The 25,564-nt window shown below is 45.5% G+C and overlaps 2 protein-coding genes across 4 annotated transcripts in view; one reads left to right on the top strand and one right to left on the bottom strand.

The window, feature by feature from the left end:
• Nucleotides 1–24,931, bottom strand: part of DNAAF8 (dynein axonemal assembly factor 8) — a 147,551-nt gene extending 122,620 nt beyond the window's left edge. Inside the window, exons 1-6 of the mRNA XM_073362829.1 lie at nt 24,885–24,931; nt 21,981–22,182; nt 19,130–19,243; nt 17,370–17,891; nt 11,771–11,873; nt 328–469 (exon numbers count right to left, since the gene is read on the bottom strand). Coding sequence (XP_073218930.1) covers nt 328–469; nt 11,771–11,873; nt 17,370–17,891; nt 19,130–19,243; nt 21,981–22,127 — 1,028 coding nt within the window. The 5' untranslated portion in view covers nt 22,128–22,182; nt 24,885–24,931. The remainder of the gene's footprint in view (nt 1–327; nt 470–11,770; nt 11,874–17,369; nt 17,892–19,129; nt 19,244–21,980; nt 22,183–24,884) is intronic.
• Nucleotides 24,932–25,340: 409 nt separating this feature from the next.
• Nucleotides 25,341–25,564, top strand: part of ANKS3 (ankyrin repeat and sterile alpha motif domain containing 3) — a 28,598-nt gene continuing 28,374 nt past the window's right edge. For 2 of the 3 annotated variants that reach the window (XM_073362817.2, XM_073362815.2), the window contains exon 1: nt 25,341–25,512. The gene's annotated coding sequence lies outside the window, so the exon portion shown is untranslated. The remainder of the gene's footprint in view (nt 25,513–25,564) is intronic. The other variant, XM_073362816.2, reaches the window with a different exon arrangement.

Genomic DNA, 25,564 nt, shown 5'->3' with positions numbered 1-25,564 from the left:
CTAACTCTTCTAGGGTTCTTTGCCAATCCCACCCTTTGAGAGCGACAGGCTCTTTGAGCCCTTCACTGCTGCAGAGATTGGCTGACTTCATCACAACCTTTTTCAATGGATTGGCCTGGGTAACTCTTGTTAGCTTTTCTTTTCAACACCACCATAAACACATGCAATTCCTCACCTTACAAAAATAAAAATACTGTGCCACATTCATACTGTGCTATTCAATTCCTGCACCCAAGTGAAATCATTAATTCCCAGACATTCTTACTATAGTCCCAACCATAATCACCCAGTATGTGCAAAAATTAACTCCTAGAGAGAAGGACCTACTTCTGATCTCCTCGGTGTTCTTGAAAGTGAGCAAACGTGGCCAATGGCTTCCTGTGGCGTGGAGACAATGCTTTGGACTGCTTGGCACACAACTCTTCTAGCTTTTCCATGAGCCTACTTTGGGATCTAGCAACCAAGGCCTCTATGGATGAACAGAGATGACAGAGAACTATTTACTACAGTCTTGCTGTTGTAAGAGCCTCCAACTTCCCCTTTTGTGCCTTATCACTTTCTCTACAGAGTGTCATGGACACAGGAGTGGTAAGGAGTTTATTGCTAGTTAGCTGCAGTCAAAATCTGGTTTCTCTTCAAAACCAGGCCAATAGTTTAATTTTTAAATAAACTTAAAAGAAACCTATGTGTAAGGTTCTAATGGTCTAACCTTCCTTTGCTCCTGACTGCCATCACTTGGCTTGTGCCACTGCATTCCCTAGAAGCTGGCCTCTGGAGTACTGATACAGCATGGCAGGACAGATAAATAGGGCCAGATTCAGCAGGGAATACAAAAGAACATAAACCAGTGTAATTTACACATTCTTCTGCCTCCTTGTCAAGCCACTTACACTGACCTACAGTCCCTTAGGTCAGTGTAAAGAAATGTAACTTACACCCATTTACACTTCCGCTTGGAATTTGGGCTATGGCATCCAGTAGGAAAGGCAGGATGGACTGTTACAGTATTAACGGAAGAAGACTTAGGGAGGTAAACAGCAGGGAGACAGAACAGGGAGAAGGTAAAAATGGGGAGAGGAGAACTGATGGTATTTACCTGACTCCCTGAAAATATTCCCTGTAAGGAATAACATACCCACAGTCAGGGATCCACCCTGCTTGTTTCAGAGAGGGGAGAACAGAAACATAACATGCCATTCTTCAAATACATAAAAGATTTTACACAAAAAGCTACATTAAAAAAACACCACAGTTGCAAAGTCAAGCACTCAAACGTTGAAAAATTCCAACATTATGACTGACTATGCAATTTTAATTCAGCTGCATTGTGCATATGCATTATGAGACAGCCTTTAGTGACATGATCACATACTACTTTTTTCACAGGACTGCTGCCTCATTCAGCAATTGCAGGGAAAGTTCTATTAAGCACATGAAATCAGGGGTTACAGCATGCTCAGTCACACCGCGGGGATGGTGCATGCACAGTACGCAGGAGCGATGAGGAAATGGAGCATACCTAGCAAAGGTGGAATCTTCAGAGAATTTAGCTGCCAAACTCTAACAAGTCTCTACTGAGCAAATTGAAATTTTTCAAAGGCTTAGTCAAATTTAGCTAATGTTTTCTGGGACAGCAAAAGACATCCCTAACACCAGAGCGACACTCCCTCCAAATTTCAAGTCCTTGCTCCAAAGCATGGAAGTTCTAGTGCTTCTCAACAAAACAGCTATAAGAATTTTTTTTTAAACACAAGCAAAACATATTTTCCCTAATCTCGTTCTTGACAGCAGCTTAACCTTTTTTTGATAAAACTTGAAAGAAAAGAAAGAAAGAAAGAAAGAAAGAAAGAAAGAAAGAAAGAAAGAAAGAAAGAAAGAAAGAAAGAAAGAAAGAAAGAAAGAAAGAAAGAAAGAAAGAAAGAAAGAAAGAAAGAAAGAAAGAAAGAAAGAAAGAAAGAAAGAAAGAAAGAAAGAAAGAAAGAAAGAAATTCAGCCTGAGGCAAACACCCAGCATGGGAAATTTCAGCCCAAATGCCTTAAGTCTGACAAAGTTATAAATGAAAACAAGGTCTTTTAATAGAAAACATCAGCCAACATTAACTACAGTGGCACTATCAGCTCAGTCTGTATTAGTAAATTGCAATAATCAAACCTGGATGTCACAAATACATAGATCACCAAGGATGGGTCTGAGTCTGACAGTACGTGGAACAATCTTCTGGCCCAGTGGCACGTGGAAGTGTGCTGTTTTTTGTTGCCATGATTATTTTAGTTGGGTACTAACGTAACCTAACACTTAGGGTATATCTACACTACAGACTAAGCCTGAGACCCGGGTCCAGCAATTGTAAACCCAGCTTTACGATGCAGTGTGGATGCTCAAGTGTGGACTTGGAAACACCTAGTCCCACAAATCTGGGTTTACAATGCAGTGTAGACATACTCTGTGATGCTGCATTAGCAACCCAAGAAGGGCACCTCCACAGCTATTTCCAAGTGATGTAAATAACAACTTCACTGCAGAGACTTCAAACAGAGATTTCAGCCCTGGGTTTCAAAGTGCGGTGACCTAGCACTGCGACTCCCCTCTTTGGATTTAAGATTAAAGATGAAGAACAGAAAGGGAATGATCCTGAGATGCAAGTGGAACTGCAATGGAAGAAACTGCATTAGTCTGAACTGCTCTCTTCATCTGTGAAGGGCAATGACACAATGAAAACTACAACTCAAAGTCTAATCAATGTACAAACCATTAGGTTGAGAGGTCTGGAGAGGGTAGAAACATATGAGTGGGTGGGTCCCCCAAATGCTTAACCCTGAGATTTCTATTGATTCTATTTACATCAAGAGAGCACTGTATGTATCTATAAGAACTCTTAAAGCAGATGGATGCTAGCACTTACAGAACCATCATGTCTGAGGTCATGGACAATGCAGATAAGGGTCACATCTTAAACTATAGACCTATACAGTCATCCTCTTCCCAGATTTTTAGTTCAGTTATTCAGGCAAAATGCTTTTTCCTCCTCCTCACCCTGAGGATTTCAATTTAAAGTAACCAGAGCCTCCATTTTCTTTCCTACTTAGCTTTAGCTTTGCAATGGCATAAGAGGTACCTTTTCTAGGGAGCACTTGTTATAAACCTTTTGGAGGAAAAATAATTGATGGTTCATTTGCAGACGTTGGGCCAGATCTACAAAGGTACTTAGGTATATAAAGAAGCAGATAGGTGCTAAGCACCTCCGTGAGACAGATGCCTAATTCTTATTTGCTTTCAACATAAATTAGGTGCCTAACTCACTTAGGCACTTGTTAGACACCTAGGGAGATTACCTGCATCTTTAAACACCTAAATACCTTTGCAAATCTGGCCCTTGCAAATGGTGCTGGATGGCACAGAAACTTAAGGGCCCACAAGAATGATTCAATCAATCTTTCCAAACTTTAAGGTGTCTGATTTTTTATTTTTATATTTTGAAATGGGGAGGATTTTGTTTTTTAATTGTTTCTGACACTTTTTAAAAATTTGTTCTTTCAAGTTCAGTTCAATCCTAAACAGTGACTCTGTACAGATGACAGCGTGGGGCTCCATTTTCATTGCGCATCATTGAGTTGCAGATCAAATCTGATAAGCTTGCAAGTAATAAGCTTGTTCTCCTGCCTGCTACTCCTGCAAACTCAGCCTGGGGTCTCAGAGTCAGGCATTCCTTCTCTCACATGGTCATCTGTAACAAAGTTTCTACAAGCCAAAGTGGGCCCCCAGTGACATCTGTGCAACCCCATTAGCCCTCAGTGGGTTTCCATGGGCATAACTGAGGGTCTAATCTAGAGACACTGGGGTTGCAGAGTTGTGTATGTTGAGGGAAAAATGGAAAGAATGAAACAGTATGAACATGTCTCCAGCTCTGCGGAGAAGATGGAGCCCAGTCTTCAAGGACTCTCAGAGCAAGAAGTCCTCAGCTGACAGGCGCACGCTTAAGACATGTCTACCCTACATCTGGCAGCAAACCCCCCAGCCAAGGGCAACAGATTTGTGCTAGCAAGACTCGTGCTAGCATGCTAAACAAAGCTGTGTAAACATTACTTTGACATTGCAGTTCATGCTAGAGTTCAGGGTTCTTAAGCCTAAGGTGGGGGATGAGGAATTTGGCACGCAGTCTAGCAATGGCAATGCCATTCACTGAAATTTGGCTTGGCCACCCCTCTATTGGGATGGGGTAGTGGCCAAACATGAATGAGTAGCACTGAAACCCGGTGCACCAGGTCACATCTCTGCTTGCTAAAATTTGGCCCAGCTGCCCCCAAGCAGCACTGTGTGCCAGGTCACAACACCCAGAGCAGGGAACCATGCCCAGCCCTGCAGGACAGGAGCCGCAGCTAAGCAGGGAGTGTGGGGTGGGCTTGTTTTCCAATCCCTGCCTCCCCCCACCCATAGGCCTGCAACCCACCATTTGGGAAACACTGCTAACAAAATATTCCAGTTAAAATTTCCAACTAAATGGAAAAACCTCAGGTAACAGAAATATTATCAGCAGGAGTGACACCTACCATCTGCTAGTTAGTGTGGAGGGGGTATATTCTCCCTAGACTCTATAGTAATCTGACAATTACGTGCTGTTATAATAATAGGTGCCTTTAGAGAAAGTGGGTCAGAGCAAATGGTGGTATGAATTGTCATAGCTCCATGGAAGTTGATGGAGCTATGTTGATTTACATCAGTTAAGGACTAACTGGGCCAATATGTTTCTCTTTTAAGATAATTAACAGGCTAGTTCTAGGCTGGCATCAAGAAAAATAACCTTTCACCTGCTACTATTTTTCCATGTAGCTTCAAAAGGCCATAGCTGTTAGAAGTGAGTATAAATGAGCATACAGAGTAGGGGACATATTTTAATAAACAAAGGGCTAGTGATCACTTAAAACTTGCAAGCAAAACCTTTTCTCTGGATGTTTTGAAAACCTGTTCTCTACAATAGGACATGCAAAATGAGAAAGTTACTCACCTTGTGCAGTAACATAGGTTCTTCAAGATGTGTGTCCCTGGGGATGCTCCACTTTTATGAGTGCAGTGGCACACAAACACCTAAAGTAGAGCACCCACAGGGGTACACATCTTGAAGAGCCTACCTTACTGCATAAAGGTGAGTAACTTTCTCTTCATCAAGCGATGTCCCACTGTGTGCTCCACATTAGATGACTTCAAAGCAGTGCCCTCTAGTGGAAGGAGGGGGCTTTGGAGTTGGAGTCGTAGCAGATGAAAGTACAGTGTGATCGAACAGGGTACTGGAAGATGCATGTTGCTGTAGTAAAGCGTAATGCTGGGTAAACGTATGGGGTGAGGGCCAGGTTGCAGCCCTACAGCTTTCCATGATGGGAACATTGTTAAGAAATGCTATGGAGGCTGATAAGGCTCTTCTAGAATGCGTGTGGATCCCCGTATGAGGTTGTCAGTCATGCTGGAGGTAAAGTTTTATGCAATGTTATCCATTTGGATAGCAGTTGTTCAGATATGGCATTGCCTTTTAAATCGGTCAGCAACTGAAATGAACAGTTTTGGGGACTTGCAAAAATATTTTGTTCTATCAGTGTAGAAGGCTATAGCTCTGCGGACATCCAAGGAGTGTAGTCTGGACTGTCGTCTATGCACATGTGGTTCGGGGAAAAATGTCAAAAAGTGGATTGGTTGGTTGAGGTGAAAGGATGAGGCAACTTTAGGTAGAAACTTGGGGTGTGGCCTGCGGGATACTTTATGTTTGAAGAAGACTGTGTAAGGTGGGTCAGCCATGAGAGCTCCCTCCTAGTGGATGTAATAGCCACTAGGAATGCAACCTTCATGGAAAGATGTAGCAGGAAGCTTGTCGCCATGGGCTCAAATGGAGGGCTGCTGAGGGTGTGGAGGACTAAATTGAGGTCCCATGGTGGGTTAGGATTCCTAACTTCAGAGTAGGAATTGGAGAGGCCTTTGAAAAAGCGTTTAGTAAGTGGGTATGGAAAAGTAGAAAATCCATCTACTTTGTGATGGAATGCTGTGATTGCAGATAGATGTACTCATATCAAACTCACAGAAAGGCTCGTCTTTTTTAGTTCTAGCAAGTAGTCTAGTATGAGTGGTAAGGGGACTGACAGAGGTGTGGCCTGTTTGCGTTGGCACCATGAGTCGAATTGCCTCCATTTATGCATGTATGTGAGTTTGGTAGTTGTCCTACGGCTGTTTAACAAAAAGTTTTATATGCCTCTGGAGCATGTCAGTTCAGATCCCGAGAGCCAGGCAATAACCACGCTTTGAGTTGGAGTCTTTGAGGATCCTGATGGATGACACAGTGTGCGTCCTGCGATAGCAGCTGAGGTAGAAGTGGGAGCATGCATGGTGGACAGACCACCATGTGGAGAAGGTTTGCCGAGACCATGTGGGGGCTATTAGGATCACTTTGAATCTGTCCTGCCTGATCTTGTGAAGCATGCAGGCTAGGAGAGGGTGGGAAGGAAGGCGTATAGGAGGGGAGTGTTCCATTTGATGAGGAAGGCGTTGCCAAGAGAGCGTGGACCGAGTCCTGCCCTGGAGCAAAACTGGGGGCATTTGGTATATTGTGTGATTATGAAAAGATCTATTGTTAGAAACCCCCAAGTCTGAAAAATGTTTAGGAGCACAGCATGCGTATTCAGCTCCCACTCGTGACTTGATAGAAGTTCCTCCTCAGGGTATCCACTGTGATATTATGACAACCAGGTAGGTAAGAGGATGTAATCTGGACATTATGCTTGATGCATCATTGCCAGAGTCACATGGCTTCCACACAGAGGGAGTGTTATTGTGCTCCCCCTAGGAGGTAATGGACACCCTTGTCCTAGAAAAATTGCTACAGGATCTCCCCGAGAATATCTGAGTCTGGGTCAGGCGACATCAGCCAAGTTCAGTCGATGCAACGGTCAAGTTGACTGAGGAATACAGGGAGGCAGATGTCACCCGAAAGGAGGGCCGACCCTATAAGGACATAGAGTAGGGGAAGAAACTGAGGGAACCCCTCCCTGGGAAAGGCCCAGAGAGGAAGAAGGAGGAACCCCGAGGAGCTCCCAGTAGAGCTGGCATGATTGTCTGCAGACAGTGCGGGCAGCCAGGACATAAAAAGGGAGACTGCCTTGATATGGAATGTTGGTAGGCTGTATTTTGTGTCTGGTCTAATGCTGGAGGGCAAGAAAGGGGTCAGAAGCTGTCCACCATCCCAGTGGATACTACTTCAGCCTGCTCGCTTGTCCAGAGGGGGCTGATAAAACCACACTGGATAATTCCAGGTGCACAGATGGCCCTGGAGTGTATCCACGGGGACAGGAGATACTGCCTAGTGGCCCAGGTGCCCCTAGAAGTGCGGGGCAGCTTTAAATGGAAGTGGGTTGGGGTAGTAGAGAGGTTACCATACCCCATTGTGTTGGGTATGGACTGGGGCCCTCCCCCCAGAGGGAAAAGGAAAGGTTCCCAAAGAAGGGAGTTGAGATCCCTAGACAGACAAGCCCCAGTCAGGAAGAGGACCAGGGTCCTTGCGGAAGCAAACACAGAAACTCTAGACAAGAAAGCCCAGATGGGTAGAAAGAGAGGGAGGAGTTGTGGGGGAATTGGCCAGCCGAAGCCCCTTAGTGGAAGAAAAGGGGCAACTGGAGCTCCCCACAATGCAGCTCCCAGGAGAGGAGACATGGACTCCGCTTGGTGGCTTGGGAGAACCCGAGGCCCAGGGTGTCCTTGAGAAGGTCAGGATGGACCCCAGCCCCCTACTGGAAGAAAAGGAGATAAAGGTGAAAGGATGCCCACAAGGGTGTGATTGGTGTGAGGACCTGTGGGTGGCGGCAGAGCTACAGGGGCATCCACCCCCCACAGTGTACTTTCTGCAGGGGTAGGGGGAGGATGAAACACCACGAAAAGGATGCCGGGGAATCACCCAGAAGAAGGGGAGACACTCCCCTGGCTGAATCCCACTGGTAGGGGGTGAAGAGGACGAGGAAGGACGAACCTGGCAATTCATTAAGTGAGGGGAGGTGTGTTCAGGGCGCTGGCTAAGAAACTTTGAGCCAGGCCTCTATCACACCAGCTTCAATCAAGAAAGGAGAATTGGAGCTGGCTGAGTAAGCCCAGGCCTGAGTGGCATATGGGGAACAGCTGCCGGCCATGTTAGCCAGGGGCTATATAAAGGCTGGCAGGAAAGAAGCCAGGGAGTTGGAGCTCGTCCCTGCTGGCTGCAGGAGTTAGCAGTCCCTGGGGCTGTGATACTGAAGTTGTTTGTAGCTAGAAAGTGATGGGAAAGTAAACTGAAATAAAGAGCACAGGTGATTGCACCAATGCAGAGGTCTCCCGCTGGTTTGTGGGAGCAGCAGGGGCAGTAGGTCTTCAACCGTCGACTGTACTGGTTTTGGGAATCCCGATCGATGAAGCCAGGAAGCCCTCCTCATAACCACCGTGGTCGCTATCGATCTTGCTGCTGAATCTGCAGAGTCAAGAGTGGCCTGTAATGCTGTTCTGGTTATGAGTTGACCTTCTGCAATAACTGGTTTGAACTCTTCCTTTGTCTCTTCTGGAATAAACTCAATAAATTCAGAGAAGTTTGCATAGTTATTGTGGCCATATTTTGCCACTAACACTTCATAGTTAGCTATTCTCAAGTGTAAGGTCAAGAAAAAGTATGCTTTGCGGCCAAAGAGGTTGAGCCACGTCCAGTCTTTGTCATAAGGGGTGTTTCTGGGGTATTGTTGTCTACCCCATTCATTGACTGTGTCAATCACTAATGAATTTGGCATTGGATGCAAAAGGAGAAATTCAGTTCCCTTTGCAGACACATAGTACTTTTTAAAATCAGACCTCTCACAGGTAAGTGGGATCGTTGCTGGGGTTTGCCACAGCAACTTTACAGGTTCCGTAATCACAACATTCATAGGAAGGGCGATTTTGAATGAGGTCTATGTGTGCACAATATCTACTAGTTTATGTAGACACTCCTGGACTTCTTTGAGAAAAATGTCCAGTGAGGTGGCAACTCTGATAGAGGTCTTGGAATTGTTTGAAGTCATTACCTGTGTTGGGAGGCGGGGGCATAATGGCGTCATCAGGTGAAGATGAAGAGATATGGACTTCAGGTGGGCTGTCCTGGTCAGAGAGTTCTTCCTCCTCTTCATCCCCCTGTTCTGAAGTTTCAGGTGGTCCCTGTGCTGCTGATAAGGGTGATTGCTGTGTGCTAGCTTTGGGAAGGATGGCAGATCTATGTTGTGATGGTGGATATGCTGTCCATTGGCTCCAAAATAGCCACTGGGGTGGGAAAGGCACAGGTGGCATCCAGGGATGTCCATACCAGGGTTGGTTCTGAAGGTCCATCAGGCAGGTCTTATATGGAGGGGCAGGCGTGATGGGAGCAGCACAGGGGAGGAATGTTGTGGAGAGTGCATGACATTATCTTCTCCATCTTCATCCTTGCTTGAGAATTGTGGAGTGGAAAGAGATGGAGAGCTGGGTTGAGTAGGTACTGCGAGGACAGAGGTACCCAGGTATTGAGGAAACAGTGAGGAAACCAAAAATTTTTGGTGCATGAATTGCTGCAAAGTGGATGCCATCGGTACCAAATGCCAGTCAGTGCCGATGTGTGACTGGAGTGCAGGATGTGTGCACTTGGCGGTGCCGTCAGCTGTGGGGGTGCCAAGTGTTTAGTCATCTCTGGCAGTCCTGCAGCCTGGGGTTTCATTTACCCCTTATTGCCTGAGTCCGAGCACAGCTGCTTGGTGACTTTCGTTTTCTTGGTGCGGAAGGTCCCATTGTTTGGAATGACTGATGCAGTAGGTCCTGAGAGTGTTTGCCTGCTAGAGGAGCGCCTTTTCTTGACCAACTCCAGAGTCAGGGACATGGTAACCCATTTTTTTGCCGCCTTCTTGGCGGGTTGATTAGAAGCCTGGGCCATGGAAGAAGGGCCCATGTCAGAGGCTGTAGTCTGCGATCTCTGGCTAGGAGGGGTGCGTACCTCAGGCTCAGACGCTGGACGGAGAGACTTCTCCATGAGGAGAAGTTTGAGTTGGAGATCTCTCGCCTTCCTGGAATGGGCTTTGAGGTTGTGACAGTGCGAGCACTTCACTGTCTCAGCAAGACATATAATTGCAAGACACACTGAGAGTGCCCATTCAAGAGAGGTATAGAAAGCCTGCAGGTAAGACAGCATTTGAACCCTGGGAAGCCAGGCATGCCCCTTAGGGAAGGTACTCGCCCCATAAAGGGAGATATGACTATTGAGCTGCAGCGGTGAAAACTGAAACCTACAGCCCTATAACAATTTTTTTTTGAGAAAACAAAAAGGACAGGGATAAAGTAATAAAGATCTCTAAATAGAAGAAAACCTAAAAACTAGGGGAAACTATGCTACCCAGAAATCCGAGAGGCGCTGCTAGTTGCTCCAACTTGAGCCAATAGTGGTAGAGAAGGAACTGAGGGAGGGTTGGTCGCACAGCGCCAGTTAATCGCCTGAAGCGACGCAAGATGGGGACGGTGCATGTGCGACCCCACTCGGCACTGCTTCCATAAATCTCCAATTATGAGCGCAGGGGTGCACAAACACCTAAAGTGGAGCATCCATAGGGACATCACTCAAAGAAGAACTCCAATTTCCAGTGACACTAAGTGTTTAAATGGCACTTACCAACTGACTGTATTTATCTGTACCCCATAGGCCTACTACCCACCTTTACTCCCCAAGCATAGGGCCTGGTATCTTCTCAGACTTAGAAGTCTGATCCAATTTGGGCCTGGGTATTAGGTAAGAGGGCCTGTTTTCCATGTCTTCCAGCATGCCATAGCCCCAAGAGGGAATGCCCATTTCCCTGGGCAACTAATGTATGGGGAACAGAAGGTGCTAGCCGGGTGCTCATGCTACTCCTTTCCAAAGGCTAAAATCTACCCACATCTGCTGAAGCCACATTGCAAGGGAAGTGGGAAGCTGAAAGATGAAACTGCACAGTGGCTCCTAGAGACCTCCATCCTGTAGTTCTAGAGTGGGCAAGAAGGAGCAAGTCATAGGTGATACACTACATCTCCTTTAAAAAGCAGCAGGTGCCCCAGACAATGTGTTGCACACTGCCCAGCTGCCTGAAAGGATATAACCACAAATCCTAGGCAATATGGCCCCACGATGGGATGGGCAGAAGTTACCAGACATGACCCCAGACTATAGGCTCAGTGGGACAAATTCAGCTCTAGTGTGCTTCTGTTTCTATCAATAGGCTTAGACCAGGGCTGCATCTGGCCCTGTACGTTTGACACAGATTAAGGAAGGGAATTGTTCATTCTCAGAACATGGTCGGCTAAGAAGCAATGGTCTCACAGTAAAGGAAAGTTTAGGTTAGAAATAAAAATAAAAATTCTTAAGCGTAAGAGAAGTTAAGCAGAGGGATATATGTTCAAGGCACCATCAATGTGGACAGGCAAAGAGAAGTTAGAGAGAATCATAGAATATCAGGGTTGGAAGGGACCTCAGGAGGTCATCTAGTCCAATCCCCTGCTGAAAGCAGGACCAATCCCCAACTAAATCCTCGCAGCCAGGGCTTTGTCAAGCCTGACCTTAAAAATATCTAAGGAAGGAGATTCCACCACCTCCCTAGGTAACGCATTCCAGTGTTTCACCACCCTCTTAGTGAAAAAGTTTTTCCTAATATGACATAGGCAAAAACAGAGGTCAGTTCTGGTGGGTCCTACTCGGAGCGGATTGTTTTTACGCAGTTACAGCTAGCTAATATTTTGGTTTTGTAATGTTACTATGATCCTTTGAAGGAAGAGCAGGCTCCTCTGAGCGAGTTCTAGGGTCTTTCTGCTCCTCCAGGTCCTTGAGAATCTTGTCTAGATCCCACTTCTCGATATCCTGAAAGAATAAAACCAATGGTAAGGGAAAATTCATCCCCAAGAGATTATTACAAAGGTAAAAATCACAAAGGCCTATACTCCATGGGATAAGTTCTCCTGAGTACCTTTACCATGCAGAAGTATCTGAATGCATGAACAGCATATGGACACCTGCCTTCATGAACTCCGCCAGTGTCATGTTGCTGTCATTCCCCAGCAGAAGAACCTGTACTCCACTGGAGACATGGGTCCTATAGGATGGACCTACAAAACTTGGCATGGCTATCTAGAAGAGGGGAGCTACTGCCTGGTGCCTCCCATTGTCTGCATTCAACTGCAATGACTGAGCAGATCTGATGTGACCAAGTGCAATCTAAGTGCTGAGAGAGCCTAGCTGGAGGGACTGATGCTCAACATGATAAGAGTGGAGGAACTTCCTGCCCTATCTGAAGAAGCTGCTGAGTCTGGGATGGATGCAGTAATATGGACTGAATCAGCACCTCCTCAGGGTCAGAAATACAAGACCCATCTCTCTAATATCCACCTGACATCCCACTCCGCTTACTGTGGTCACCCTCTCCCCCAACCTATAACTCAGTTCCAGCAGCTAAACACACGCTGGAGTCCCTTCCTAACAGCTGGTCCCTCCTTCCCTCTCATGCCAATCAGCAACACAGATTCAGCCCAAGTCTCAGTGAAATGTTAACACTGTGTTTCCTATCAGATAATGCATCCCACTCCCCACACCCACTTCTGCAGCGGGCTCCTCCTTTCAGGATCACTGACCCCTATAAAAATAAACGAGGAAAAATCATGAAGGCAGAGAGACAGTCAGGTGGATCATGCCCTCTTCTCTTCCAAGAGCAAGGATACAGAGCCTGATCCTGAGAGGTGCTGAGCACTTGTAACTTCCACTGATTTCAAAGGGAGCTGTGGATCCCCAGCAACTTTCAGGATGAGGTATGTAGCCCCCTTCCTTGGTTTTCTCCCTGTTCTACCTTACTTAAAGGCAGATGGGTTCCTGCCCTAGGAACACTATTTCTACAGCACAGCCAGCAGCAACCTGGATCTCAGAATTGGTTGTCCAATAAGTAAGTGGGATGGCCTCAAATTATTCATCACCATATATAATTAGCTATGTGCACTCTTCCCACAATTTAGGCTGGAGAGGAGCTAGCTACATGGAGGAGGAAGTTAGCAAAGCAGCAAGCCAAGCAGGCCACCATCCTCCTCTTCTACTTTTCAGTGAGGAGAGAGAGTTTTCAACTGCAACCTTAGCTCAAATGTGCTGGTCAACAAATGCACCCAGGAGTTGTAAGCAGAGATCTGCAGCTTGGCAAGCAAACACTAAAGCCCAAAGGTGCCTAAATACCTTTGAGGATCTGGGTCTAAATATTTACATACCCCTTCTTCAGACCAGGTTTGTGTTTTCTTGGGCTGCTAAACAGTAAGATGTTTCCCAGCATGCAAATAGCCATCCTGGGTCTGCGCTGGAATTCATGGGATATCAGTGGCTCACTAAAGTTCAACATTCACAGCTCTTTACTTTATATACTGAGGAGAAACATCGTCTGGTGGCTAAATATCAGGAAATGTCAGAATTTACCGATTCCTCTCAAAGCCTTCCTTGGGCTTAAAAATGCAAATACCAAAATACCCAACCTGCCCACAATGCTCGCTTTATTATATTACTAGTCATTTACAGACAGCTTTTCATATAGAAAGTGTCTGTCCTGACTGTGACTTAAGGCACAACATTAATTAAAAATATACCTGCTTAAAGTAAAGACACTAGGCTTGGATCCTTCATTACATTCTACATGGAGACACCACTGCATCCATCCTATTGATGTCAATGGGTGCCACTTGAGCATAATGAATAGCAGGATCTTGGCCTAAATTGTATTAAAAACTAAAATATAAAAGAAGCCAACAGCTGACTACTCCCTAATTATAAAACCAGGTCAGTATTTTGAAGACTCAACTTAGGTAACTATTTTTGAAAATTTAGGCCTTATACAGTTACTCATTTATGGCATAAGAACATAAGAACGGCCATTCTGATCAGACCAATGGTCCATCTAGCCCTGTATCCTGTCTTCCGACCGTGGCCAATGCCAGGTGCTTCAGAGGGAATGAACAGAACAGGCAATCACTGAGTGATCCATCCCGTGTTATCCAGTCCCAGCTTCTGACAATCAGAGGGCTAGGGACACCCAGAGCATGAGGTTATATACCTGACCATCTTGGCGAATAGCCATTGAAGGACCCATCCTTCATGAACTTATCTAATTCTGTTTTTAATTCTGTTATAGTTTTGGCCTTCACAACATCCCCTGATGATGAATTCCACAGGTTGACTGTGTGTTGTATGAAGTACTGTACTTCCTTTGCTTGTTTTAAACCTGCTGTCTATTAATTTCATTGGGTGACCCCTGGTTCTTGCGTTATGTAAAGGGATAAATTACACTTCCTTATTTACTTTCTCTACACCATTCACGATTTTACAGACCACTATCATACATCGTTTTAGACGTCTCTTTTCCAAGCTGAAAAGTCCCAGTCTTTTTAATCTCTCCTCATATGGAAGCTGTTTCTTATCCCCAATCATTTTTATTGCCCTTCTCTGTACCTTTTCTAATTCTAATACATCTTTTTTTAGATGGGCTGACCAGAACTGCATGCAGTATTCAATGTGTGGGCATACCATGGATTTATATAGTGACATTAGGATATTTTCTGTCATTTTATCGACCCTTTCCTAATAGTTCCTGACATACTGTTAGCTTTTTTGACAGCCTGCAATTGAGTAGATGTTTTCAGAGAACTATCCACAATGACGCCAAGATCTCTTTCTTGAGTGGTAACAACTAATTTAAATCTTATTTTGTATGAGTAACAGGATCAGGCACTTAACACGAAAGAACTTGCAGATTGATTTTTCTCCCCCACTGAAACATATTTTCAAATGTCATTTTTTAGTAAAAACATACCTGTCCAGCCCATAAAATAATAGCATCAGGACAATGACTATTTAAAAATATTGATGACATTTTGAAAAGGAAGTTGGCTGTCACTTACATTGTAACTGCATAGCAATTACACCACGCACACACTAATTAGCTTCATTCTAATATTGTAAGTTGCAGCTAAAAGTCTGATTAAGGACAAAAGTCTGATGATGGCTACAAACTGAAACCTGTGTCAGTGACATGAAACTAGTCATGGCTCAGCAGCTCCTCCTGAGATTTCTTGGTCTGGAAAGAGTGAGGAGCATCTCTCAAGAGGGAGTGACAGACAGACAATGGAGGTTATTATAATGAGAACTGTGTTAGATCTCAGCACTGATACAGTTTTATCAAAGGATCTCAGTGAAAGCTCTGAATTTACATGTTCGCTGTAATTATGGTGTCATTGGCAACCAGCTTCTTTTTAAATGATATTAAAATAATATATTTAAATAATAATAATAATAATAATATTTAATAATATTTAAATAATATATTAATATAATAATATATTTAAATAAATATAAACACTGATGTATCATGTACATAATTATATTGTCAGGTCCACTCCCGCACATCCTTATCACATGAGCAAAGACTATTATAGGGTGTCCGATAAGGCCCGGCAGCAAAGGGGTTAAGGGTTTGCAGGATTTGACTGATAATAAAAGAGATGACTTGTGAAAGTCAGTCTATGAGATATGCCTCTTTAAGTGAGTTACTATGGCCCCAAACCAAAGCACAGATTTAATTTTAAGCATGAGTAGTTCCATTGACTTCAATGGGGCTTCTCATGCTTAAAGTGAGGCATGAGTTTAACTACCTTCAGGAGCTGGGGATTAAATAGGGGCTAGTTTTCAAAACCAGGTTGTAAACAGGTCACCTCCTGCACACCCCCTTGTGGCCAGGGATGGCCCTGCATCAGCCCCTGCCTCACTTTTCCCCTCAAGGGCCCTCTTCAATAACTCACAGATTCTTTTGCCCTTCTTAGGGTCTCATGTATTAAATTAACAAATACTCAAAAGAGAAGTTTTCCAGTCCATCTGTTTACCCCTCTTATCAGGTCACTCCCAGGCCTTTCATACCTGTAGTCTCACATTTCTCTGGTGGAGCCTATTTGCTCAGTACTTGCAACCTCTGTACTCCACTCAACTTCCCCAGCCCCAAGCTTCCTGCTGCTGTTTACAGAGGAATCAGTTGATCTCTGCTCAGGTGCGCCTCCTTAGGAACTAGGGTTGGCTGACCAAGGCTTCTACCCCTTAATGCACAAACCACCCTATTACACACATGCATAAGTTGTGTATACAAGGGCCTGATTCTGCTCTTTTACACCAAGGTAAAATCCACTGAGCCTGACTCTTTCACTTATGCTGGTGCAAATCAAAAGTAACTCTACTGACGTCAACGGGTTGTACTTGTGTAAAATGGATACTGAAAGGACAATCAGGCCCATTGACTTGAACAGAGATACTCCCGATATCCACTAGTAGGGCTAAGATCAGAATTAGGCCCAAAAATGCTTGGACAAAGTCTACACAGGGAATTGCTGGCTCAAGCTAGGCAGCTCAGTGCACAAAAAGGCAAGTGCGTGTATACTATGCATATGTAGTTACGGTTATGTTTTGAGAGCGCAGCTTCAATACTGATTTTTGTAAATTTGTCCTGTAAAGTTTGTGGCATGTTGAAGAATCTGTACTTTGACCCCACTGAAGGCTCTGAACAGAAATCCAAAGGTTCTCATGGTAGTCAGCCACGAGGCAATGTATTTTAATTTATTAAATAAAGAACTGTTAATTTTCTATTTTAGCACACAGGTTGCTATCTCATGAGTGCTACACTGACCCTGGGGAGCTGGTAGACCAGAAGAGCAGCAGCCAAGGGTAGGAGACTGGATCATGTCTCCTAGTCTGATTTCTCTCACAGTCACCAAACAAGAAGTTTCTGTTCCACTGATGTTAAAATTTCTCTCAGACAATCATATTTCAGCTGCAATTCCATGACAGCAGCAAGTCACCGACCCCACCAATTAAGCTTCAAAAACTGGTACCCCAGTAAAAGAAATGGGGAAGTTCTCAACACTGTTGATGTTACTGTCTGGCCATGACAAATATACCTCTCGTTACAATGTCAGAACTCTCTGCAACCAGACGGCTAGAAAGATCACCACGCATTGCATCCACATCAGAGATTCTGTGCCCTGTGTCCTTGAACATGGACACTCCCTGTTCTGATCAATGAGATTAACTTCCAACATGGCTTACTTGTACCTTTAAGGCAGGGCCTGCTTTTTTTGTTCCAAGTTTGTACAGCACCTAGTACAATGGGGCCCTGGCTGTGACTGGGGCTCCTAGGTGCTACTGCAATATAAATTCATAATGACATGGTGTGTGCAGAATTGGATATTCATATTCTCTTATTGTCAATGAACATTCTGCACCTAATGCATTATCCATCATGCTAGATACCTAAGCAATCACTGAAGAAAACTACCCCTTTGCCCCACCTACCTGCAATGAAAAGAGCATCAGCCCTCGAGGGTGTTCAGCTGAAGTGGCTCCTTGCTCATTTTCTGCTTTAGTGATTCTTTCTAGATTGTCACTGATAGTCTCCAATGGTGATTTTGTTTTTAGTTCTGAATTGCCTCCATCTCCAGACGGTGCCTCTAAGGTCACCTTAGAGAGTATTTTTGTTTCTATCATCTTTCGTCTCTCTTCACTGTTGTTTGCATTTACAAAATATGGCCCTTTCATAGACAGTACTTTATTAGTCCAAAAGTCTTTTGTTTCCCTGTCTTTTCCATTGCCCAGTTCTTTCCCTCTGAGAGTTTGATCTGTAGGATCTGCAAGGACTGCTCTCTGTTGGCTTGAAGTTTCTTCAGGCAGGTTAGGAAAAGCATATGTCTGATCTCTTACCAATGATACATTTTCTCTTCCCACAGCTTGGGTAACATCCATTTCTTTCTGAAGATCTGAACTTTCTAGGTCTCCATTCCAAGTCTCTCTGGAGTGTTCCACAGATTCTGATATTTGCTATAGATACAGAAAATGCCCCACAGAAGAGACAATCATTCCCCTCACCAAAGCAATAAAGAGACATACAATAAACCAAGTAGAACTGATTGGCTGATGGAGGTTCAAATTGAGTGGGCATCTAATAACTGCCTGGGTCAGGTCTCATCTCTGAGATTTGTTACAAAGCAGAATGAGATTCATTTTGTAAAAACAGTAACTGTAGGAAGTGCTGGATGCACCTGAAACCCCTTTAGCCCAGTGCCTTGTTATTCTGTGTTATTGCTTACATACAGATCCCAGCTCAATAGGAAAGCACAAGAAGCTGGTGTCCTGAGGCCAAAATACTGGAGCTGGCCTGCTCCCCAGCTAGCTTTCTGTAATCAGTGAGTTTCATCACTCCAGGTGCAATGTAATCCCTTTATCTATGAATGGTTCTATGCCCAGTTTTTAACGTCATACAATTACTTCTTGATATACCCACCCTAACTACTTCATCTCTAGTTTCTGTATATGGAGTATGGTAATTGGAGACATTTCACACAGTGAAAGGCTTGCAAGTTAACCTGCTGCATAGCCTACTTTTAATGCTTGGATGATGTATGGCTTCACAGATCATCCTATGGGTAGGAGCTGGTCAGTGGCTGAGGGACAATTATCTATTGTAGAAAGGTTCATAGACTCAGTGTTCTACAGTGTTTTCCCTAACAAATCAGTGTCTCCTGCAATGCATACATCATAATTCCTGACAAGTACGTACTGCCTGCATCTCCACCTGTCAGCTACTACTGCAAGACAGCCAGCATCATCTCCATCATAGAGCAGGAGCTCATTCAAAACCAGGCTCATTTGATTTTGGGGACACTGAAGGGCTCCTTGGGAGAGAGCGTGACCAGGCCAGCGAGGGGAAGAAAGAGGGCCAGAGCCTTTGGGAGGGAGAATGAGGATCCACACTATAAGCCTCTAAAGAAAGGACCCACCCTCCCGACAGACGGTGGGCAGAGAGTAAGGGGATAACAAGAGGAAGTGCAAGAAGGTGGGACTAAGAGAAAAGGGCCCAGATCCCAAGAATAGAGAGACAAAGTGAGCCTACAAAAATAGATGAGGAATAGAGAGAGAAAGAGAGACGCAGACCCAAGATGAGAAAAAGGGCCCAGGTACTTATATCACACAGTGCGACCTAAAAATCTACTGTAATATTAAGTAGCTGCACTGCCGACAACCACAGAATATATGGCTGCAGTAGTACAGTCAATAACCTGCATGTCTGTGTCTCCTGGAGAAAGATCTGTCAGTTCTTCCGACAAGTCAGGAATCAGATTGGGTAGATCTCGCTGGAAGATGAACAGCTCCCCATCTTCATCACAATCAGACTGCCATACAAAACAAAGAAATGAAAGGAAGGGCCAGCACATTTATACAGATGTTTCATGAGGGCATAAGTCATTTCTTTATCTCACAGTTAGCTATGGTGTTGAGGGATATCCTGCTGAGTCATATCAGTGGAGTGTCAACTACTCTACATCCAAAGAGTCTGAGATAAACTCTCTCTTTGGTGACTTAGCACATTAACGGGCTTCAATAACAAGAGCTAGATAAAATATTGGGTATGAACCCATGTCTAGTGAGATTAATGGCAAAAGTCCCATTCATATCAATGGGGACAAAAATAGGTAAGTATTCCAAAGCTTGAGAGGTACTGGGTTATCTGCAAATCCCAGTGACTGCAATGTCCAGTGCAATATCTAGAATGTACAAGTAGAAACCATACTTTACACCAAATGGAAGAATCAACACCCCCACATCAGGCAGACAGGCTCCAGCTTTCACTTTGCCTTTTATACCGCAAGGCATATCATCTCCAGTAACTCTTTGGGCTGGCAAATCCTGACTCCCTGGTGAGATTATTTTTCCTCCCCCTGCACTGCACAAGTTTGCTCTAGTCTTAATGAAATGCACATTAGGGGTGGCCAAAGTGCCCCCATTGATTGTATAACACAACCTGCCACTGCCCTCTTCAATACTAGAGCATACCACATCGAGATTACAGGTCTCAGGTGCAGCAGTATCTCTTGTTCTGAGCAGACACGGCTCAGATCAAGATGGAGCATTGCAAGCTGTGACATAGAGTCTCGGTAGGCTGCAGTTTTGTATTAAATATGAGGGGTACTGCAATCAGCTCTACTTTATGTAAATTAAGGACCATGGTCAAGCTACAGATAACATTTCAGTAGGATGCTTGCTCCAGATGCGTAGAAACAAAGAATGTTTTTGTATGAAAGAGACCTTGGACTGACTTACTATGAAATTAATATATGACACCATGGTACAAAAAGATCTTTTCAGTCATACTGTTATTAGTTATTTGTTTCAATAGCACCTGGAAGCCCTGACTGAGATCAGGGCCCAAGTAAGAGGCAGTCCCTGCTCTAACGAACATACAGTCTAACTAGACGTGATAGACAAAGGGTGGGATGGGAAACAGACATAGAGAAAGAAAGTAATTTACCCAAGATCACACAGCTTTTCAGAGGCAGAACCAGGAACAAAAACCAGGTCATCTGGGTCCCAGTCCAGTACCCTATCTCCTAGACCACATTACCTCTTATGAGCATGATTAATGTCCACGTTGAAAGTTCCCTCATCTGTGCTACTCACAAGATGATCTCTGTATCACTAAGCCACACCCTAAATCTGAAGAAATAGTTTCCTTTGATGGTAAAATTAAGCTTCCTTTAAAGTTAAATAGGTTTGAAAACTATTATTACTTGTGTGTTCTCTGAAAATAGAGGTCTTACCTGGGCAGAATCACCAATACTTAAGCCAGGTCCCCATGGTCAAGGGATCACATCACAAAAGCCACTACAGTTCCTCCTTGCTGGTACTGTGCTGATCCAGGCCAGCTGCAGCCTTAAAGCAGATTCTCCTAATTGGCCCCTTTGTACTTAATCCTTTTACTTGCTAGGCTGGGAGAGGTGAACAAGCAATGTTCCTTCCCCTGTTGGAGTCTTCTGTTATGAGAGGGGAGGCAGCCTATATGCTACCTTCCTCCCAGTTAGCTGGGAGAGAGGGGATCCTTGCCCCATCCTGCACTACAAGTCTTCTGACCCCAGGCCCTTAAAGAAACAGTATGGTTCTTGGCAAGCATTAATTATTCTCCCAGGACCAACTTCTTCTCTGCCAACTGTTCCTGCCCTTCCCAAGCATCCACTCAGAAAGTCCCAGAAACATTAAGGGACACACCATGGAACAGGGGTAGATCCACAAAAGGATTTAGCTTCCTAACATTCATTGATTTCAATGAATGGTAGGAGCCAAAATACCTTTGAGGATCGGGGCCCTAGTCCCTATTACCCTTAAAGTAGACAGTCACCCTCTTAGAAGTACAAAAGACATGCTTGGAAAATAATAATGCCATATAGCTCTTATGCAGCACTTTTAATCTGTCAGTCTCAGTGTGCTTTACACAAAGGATGGTAAGTATCATTATCCCCACTTTACAGATGGGGAAACTGAGGTGCACTGGGTAGGGTGGGATGACTCTTCCACAGTCACACAGCGAGTCAGTGGCAGAGCAGCAAAGAGAACCCAGATCTTCTCTCTGCCAAGGATCATATTTCCATGATCTTCAGCCACAGAGAGGCATGTTCGGAGTCTTTCTGCCAGGCTCTAACAGTGCTACAATTAATACCCCAGCAGAATGAAGTAGAACAACAAAAGAAATTCCATTTAAATGTGGTTATTTGCGTATTTCATGGTGTGCTTTTTGTTAGGCAGATGAACAACACAGGAGGCCTCATGCTGCGAGATGCCAGTGCCGCTGACTTCAATGAGAGTTGAGGATGCTCAGCACATTGTAGACTCAGGCCTGAGTTCAGTAGTGTTTGAGATGATGAAAACACAAGGGGGAGAATGGGCGCAGCAGTCTGACAATTACAGAACTCCTGGACTAACACCCACTACAGCACTGCTCCCAGCAGATGAGCGGTCCATTGAGAGTAGCGCTGGCTACTCAGGAGCTCCTCACTAATGAGGTGATCCTCAGCTGCTGCCATTCAGAGAGCCCTTTGTGGAACATAGTGAGGAAGGATGCTGGACAGCAATGCTTACCGTAGAGGTGTCAGACTCCAGAGATGGGATTTGGTCTTTCACTGCAGAGAGGATGGCCCCCCAGTGTAAGGTTCTGTTACCCTGGAAAGGGGTTGTAAGATCCTCAGATGGATCCTCTTTTTCCTGGCTTTGTCCTTCTGATGCCATTTGAAACAGCTCCCATATAACCAACTCACAGGCAAAATGGCTTCAGCATATGCCACTAAAGAAAACAGAGGTAGCGTCAGCACAGGGTAGGAATGGATCCCATGTGCATTAGCCTCAACTTAATTCTTGGGAGTCCTATCATTCTGATTGTTATACGGTCAGCAATACCCCAGCATTGGACATGATCTACAGTATAGTGGATTATATGGAGACTGTCTTTCTACCTGAGTCCCATGAGGCTGACATCTTTGTGCCCCTGGCATAATTTAGAACAGCCTCACAGCTGTTCTAAATTGTGCTGGCTTCTAATAGCACCCTCACACGTACCTCAGTTCACCCCTTACACTGGGAGAGGGGCAGAAACGGGTGATGTGAAGTTGGTACTGCCAGCTCTATGCCAGTCAAAGGTTCCCCCATACCAAGGGAATGCTTTAAGTATATTTTGGGTTGCGAGAATAGCACAAAGGGGATACAAAGATCTGCCCTTTGGATTTTGACTTCTCAACATTTTTATGGAGAGTGGGTTCTTTCTTGGCTTCTTCCTACAGTCCATTAAGAAGGGGTATTTCACAAGGGGCAGTGGAGGCTGCCTCCTTGCTCACTGGATAATTAATACTATTTGGGAACCTTTTTGTTTTCAATTTGTGATACAATCATATGATTTCCACAGGAATTGAAAATGGGAGTAAATCTGTTCTACCTGGTAATTGAGGTTGGGAGGCTGCTATTGTATGGAACTCAGTCACTGATTTAATTATGCTTATGATTATATTATCCTTCTTAAATCATTTGTATTGCCACGGGTTGACAGAGTGTTTTAAATACAGAGCAAGGTTCATTCTCTGCCCAGGGAGCTTACAATTTAAGATACACAAGGCGAATAACATGCCTGTGAATGCTTTGCACATCATCCATCTAATATGTCTCCTTTATCCATATCAGACAGTGTTGAGTTTGCATTGCATCTGATGCCTGACATGGGGCTGGATTTATGTGGTGAGATTAGCACAGGAATGACGTCACCTCTAGAGAATGAATGGGAGCTGCTGAGTGCAAGATTATTCCCACGGGGCTGGGATGAGTTGTTACCGGGGTTACTCCCCCATATAGAGTTCCCCGTATGAAACCCAAGATTTCTGTCATAGGTGGAGATAGTAACAGGAAACATAGGAATAGCCTGACTGGACCAGACCCACTGTCCATGTAGTCCACTGGCCAGCAACAGATGCTTCAGTGGAAGGTGCAACCACCCTTGTATTAGGTAGAAGTGAGAATCGACCGTTCATTTTAGGTTATTCCCCTACTAATCCCTAATAGCTAGAAATTGCCTTAAAACCTGAATTATGACATTTAACATCTCTTCCAAAATTTGTTAGCATTATGACAATTCTGGATATTCTTGCTACCCATATAAATAATCCCTAGCTTTTATCTAGTGCTTTTCAACAGTCTATCTCAAAGCACTTCACAAAGGGGGGTCAGCATCATTATCCCCCTTCTATGGTTGAGGAAACTGAGGCACAGAGCAGTGAAGTGACCATGTTCACCCAGCAGGCCAGTGGCAGAGCACCAGGGTTCCCTCTCTCCATTACACCACACTTCCTCTGTCCAATCCATATGAACAATCTTTTGTTAATCTTACTAAAATGTTGACCTCAGTGACATTCTGTGACAGAGTTCCATGGATTAATTATGGGTTGTGTGAAAAAGTATTTCCTTATATCAGTTTTGAATTTGCCACCTTGTAATTCCATTGTGTCCACTTGTATTAAGAGACTGGGAAAACAGAAGGTTCTGCTCTACCTTCTTGATACCATTCATTATTTTATAGGCTTTTATCATGTCCCCTCTTATTAGTCTCCTTTCTAAAGTAACTATCCCAGTCTTTTCAATCTTTCTCATATGAGACTTTCCATTACCCTAATCACTTTCATCACCCTTCTGTGAACTTCTTGTAATGTTGCAATATCCCTTTTGAGATGCAGTTATCAGTACTGCACACAGTATACTGCCACAACACTGATTGATAACGATGGCATTATAATATTCTCTATTATTCTCCAGCCCATTCTTTATGCCACCTAACATCTTGCTCGCTTTTTTGAAGGCAGCTGCACACTGGGCAGAGATTTGCATTGAGCTGTTCACAGTAACGCTCAGGCCCCTTTCCAGAACGGACACCCTTAATGTAGTACCCTGCCTCGGTGCAGGAATAGTTTAAATGTTCCTTTCCGACGTGCGCCACTTTGCATTTATTGACCCTGACTTCCATCTGCCCTGGTGGCGCCCTAGCCTGGGAGGCACCCTCCGGAGTCTGCCTGGGTCCGGAGGAAGCTAAACAACTTGGCGTGAGCCGCAGTTTTGCTCCCGCACCTTCCCCGGCTCATTCCTGACTGGGCTGAACAGCGGGTCCGCGAACACGCCCCGGGCCCGTTCTGATCTGGGACAACACGCGGCCTCTCCCCGCAGGCTGGCGGCCGCGGCCCCTCTGCCCTGGCCCCAGGCCGCTCCACAGGCTAACCGCCGCCTCGGCCCCAACCGCTTCGAGCGGCCGCCGGGCTCCGCCCCAGCCCGGCCCCCGGCCGCTCCCTGGCTCCACCCCCGCGCTTCCTCCCGTCCCCATGGTAACCAGGCCAACCACCGCCAGCAGCGCCCCTGCCCGCGGCCCGGCTCCCCAGCTCCGCCCCGCTCCCAGCCCCGCTGTCCGCCCCGCTGTCCGCCCCGCTCCCAGCCCCGCTGTCCGCCCCGCGGCCTCACCACACAGCGGAACGCAGCCCCCAGCCCGCCGCAGCGCGAACCCTCCTCCACCCGCCCCACTCACAACACACCTCAGAGTCCCCTCGACGCTCCCCGCCCGCTTGCCCCGCCCCCAGCCCCGCCCCACCGCCGAGGTCCTGACAGAATAAATTCGACATCACAAATACAAAACAAAAAAACAACGAGGAGTCCGGTGGCACTTTAAATACTAACAGATTTACTTGGGCATAAGCTTTCGAGGGTAAAAAACCCACTTCTTCAGATACATGAAGACTGTTATCGTATCCTTTTCCCTGCCAGGATCTCCCTCAACTTCCTCTTTCTCGTATCTCATTGGCTAATTTGAGCCCCGCCTCATGCGATTCTCATCCTCTATTGGCTGGTTAGCAGGATTGAGGGGTGGGTCGCACAAGTTGCCGCGAGGTATTGTGGAGTTTGTAGTTTCGCCACGATTGGTCACAGGGAAGGAGGCGCAGGAGCTGCGCTCCCGGCGATCTCGGCGTGCGCGAGAGGCTTCCGGGAGTGGCGCGGAGCGAGGTCCCCGGCCCGGGCAGAGTGCGGCGAGGTGACGGGCGGGAGGCTGAGACGGGACGAGCCGGTGCCCAGGCTGAGGGGGCCGCTCCCTGCGGTGGGTTCAGTGCTGGGCCGGCTCCAGCCGCCCGGTGCCAGGCAGCCGCGCT

The sequence above is a fragment of the Lepidochelys kempii genome, chromosome 10 (genome assembly GCF_965140285.1).
Source record: "Lepidochelys kempii isolate rLepKem1 chromosome 10, rLepKem1.hap1, whole genome shotgun sequence".
NCBI lineage: Eukaryota > Metazoa > Chordata > Testudines > Cheloniidae > Lepidochelys > Lepidochelys kempii.
The sequence above is the reverse complement of the archived record's forward strand: the minus strand, read 5'-3'. Positions and strand labels throughout refer to the sequence as shown.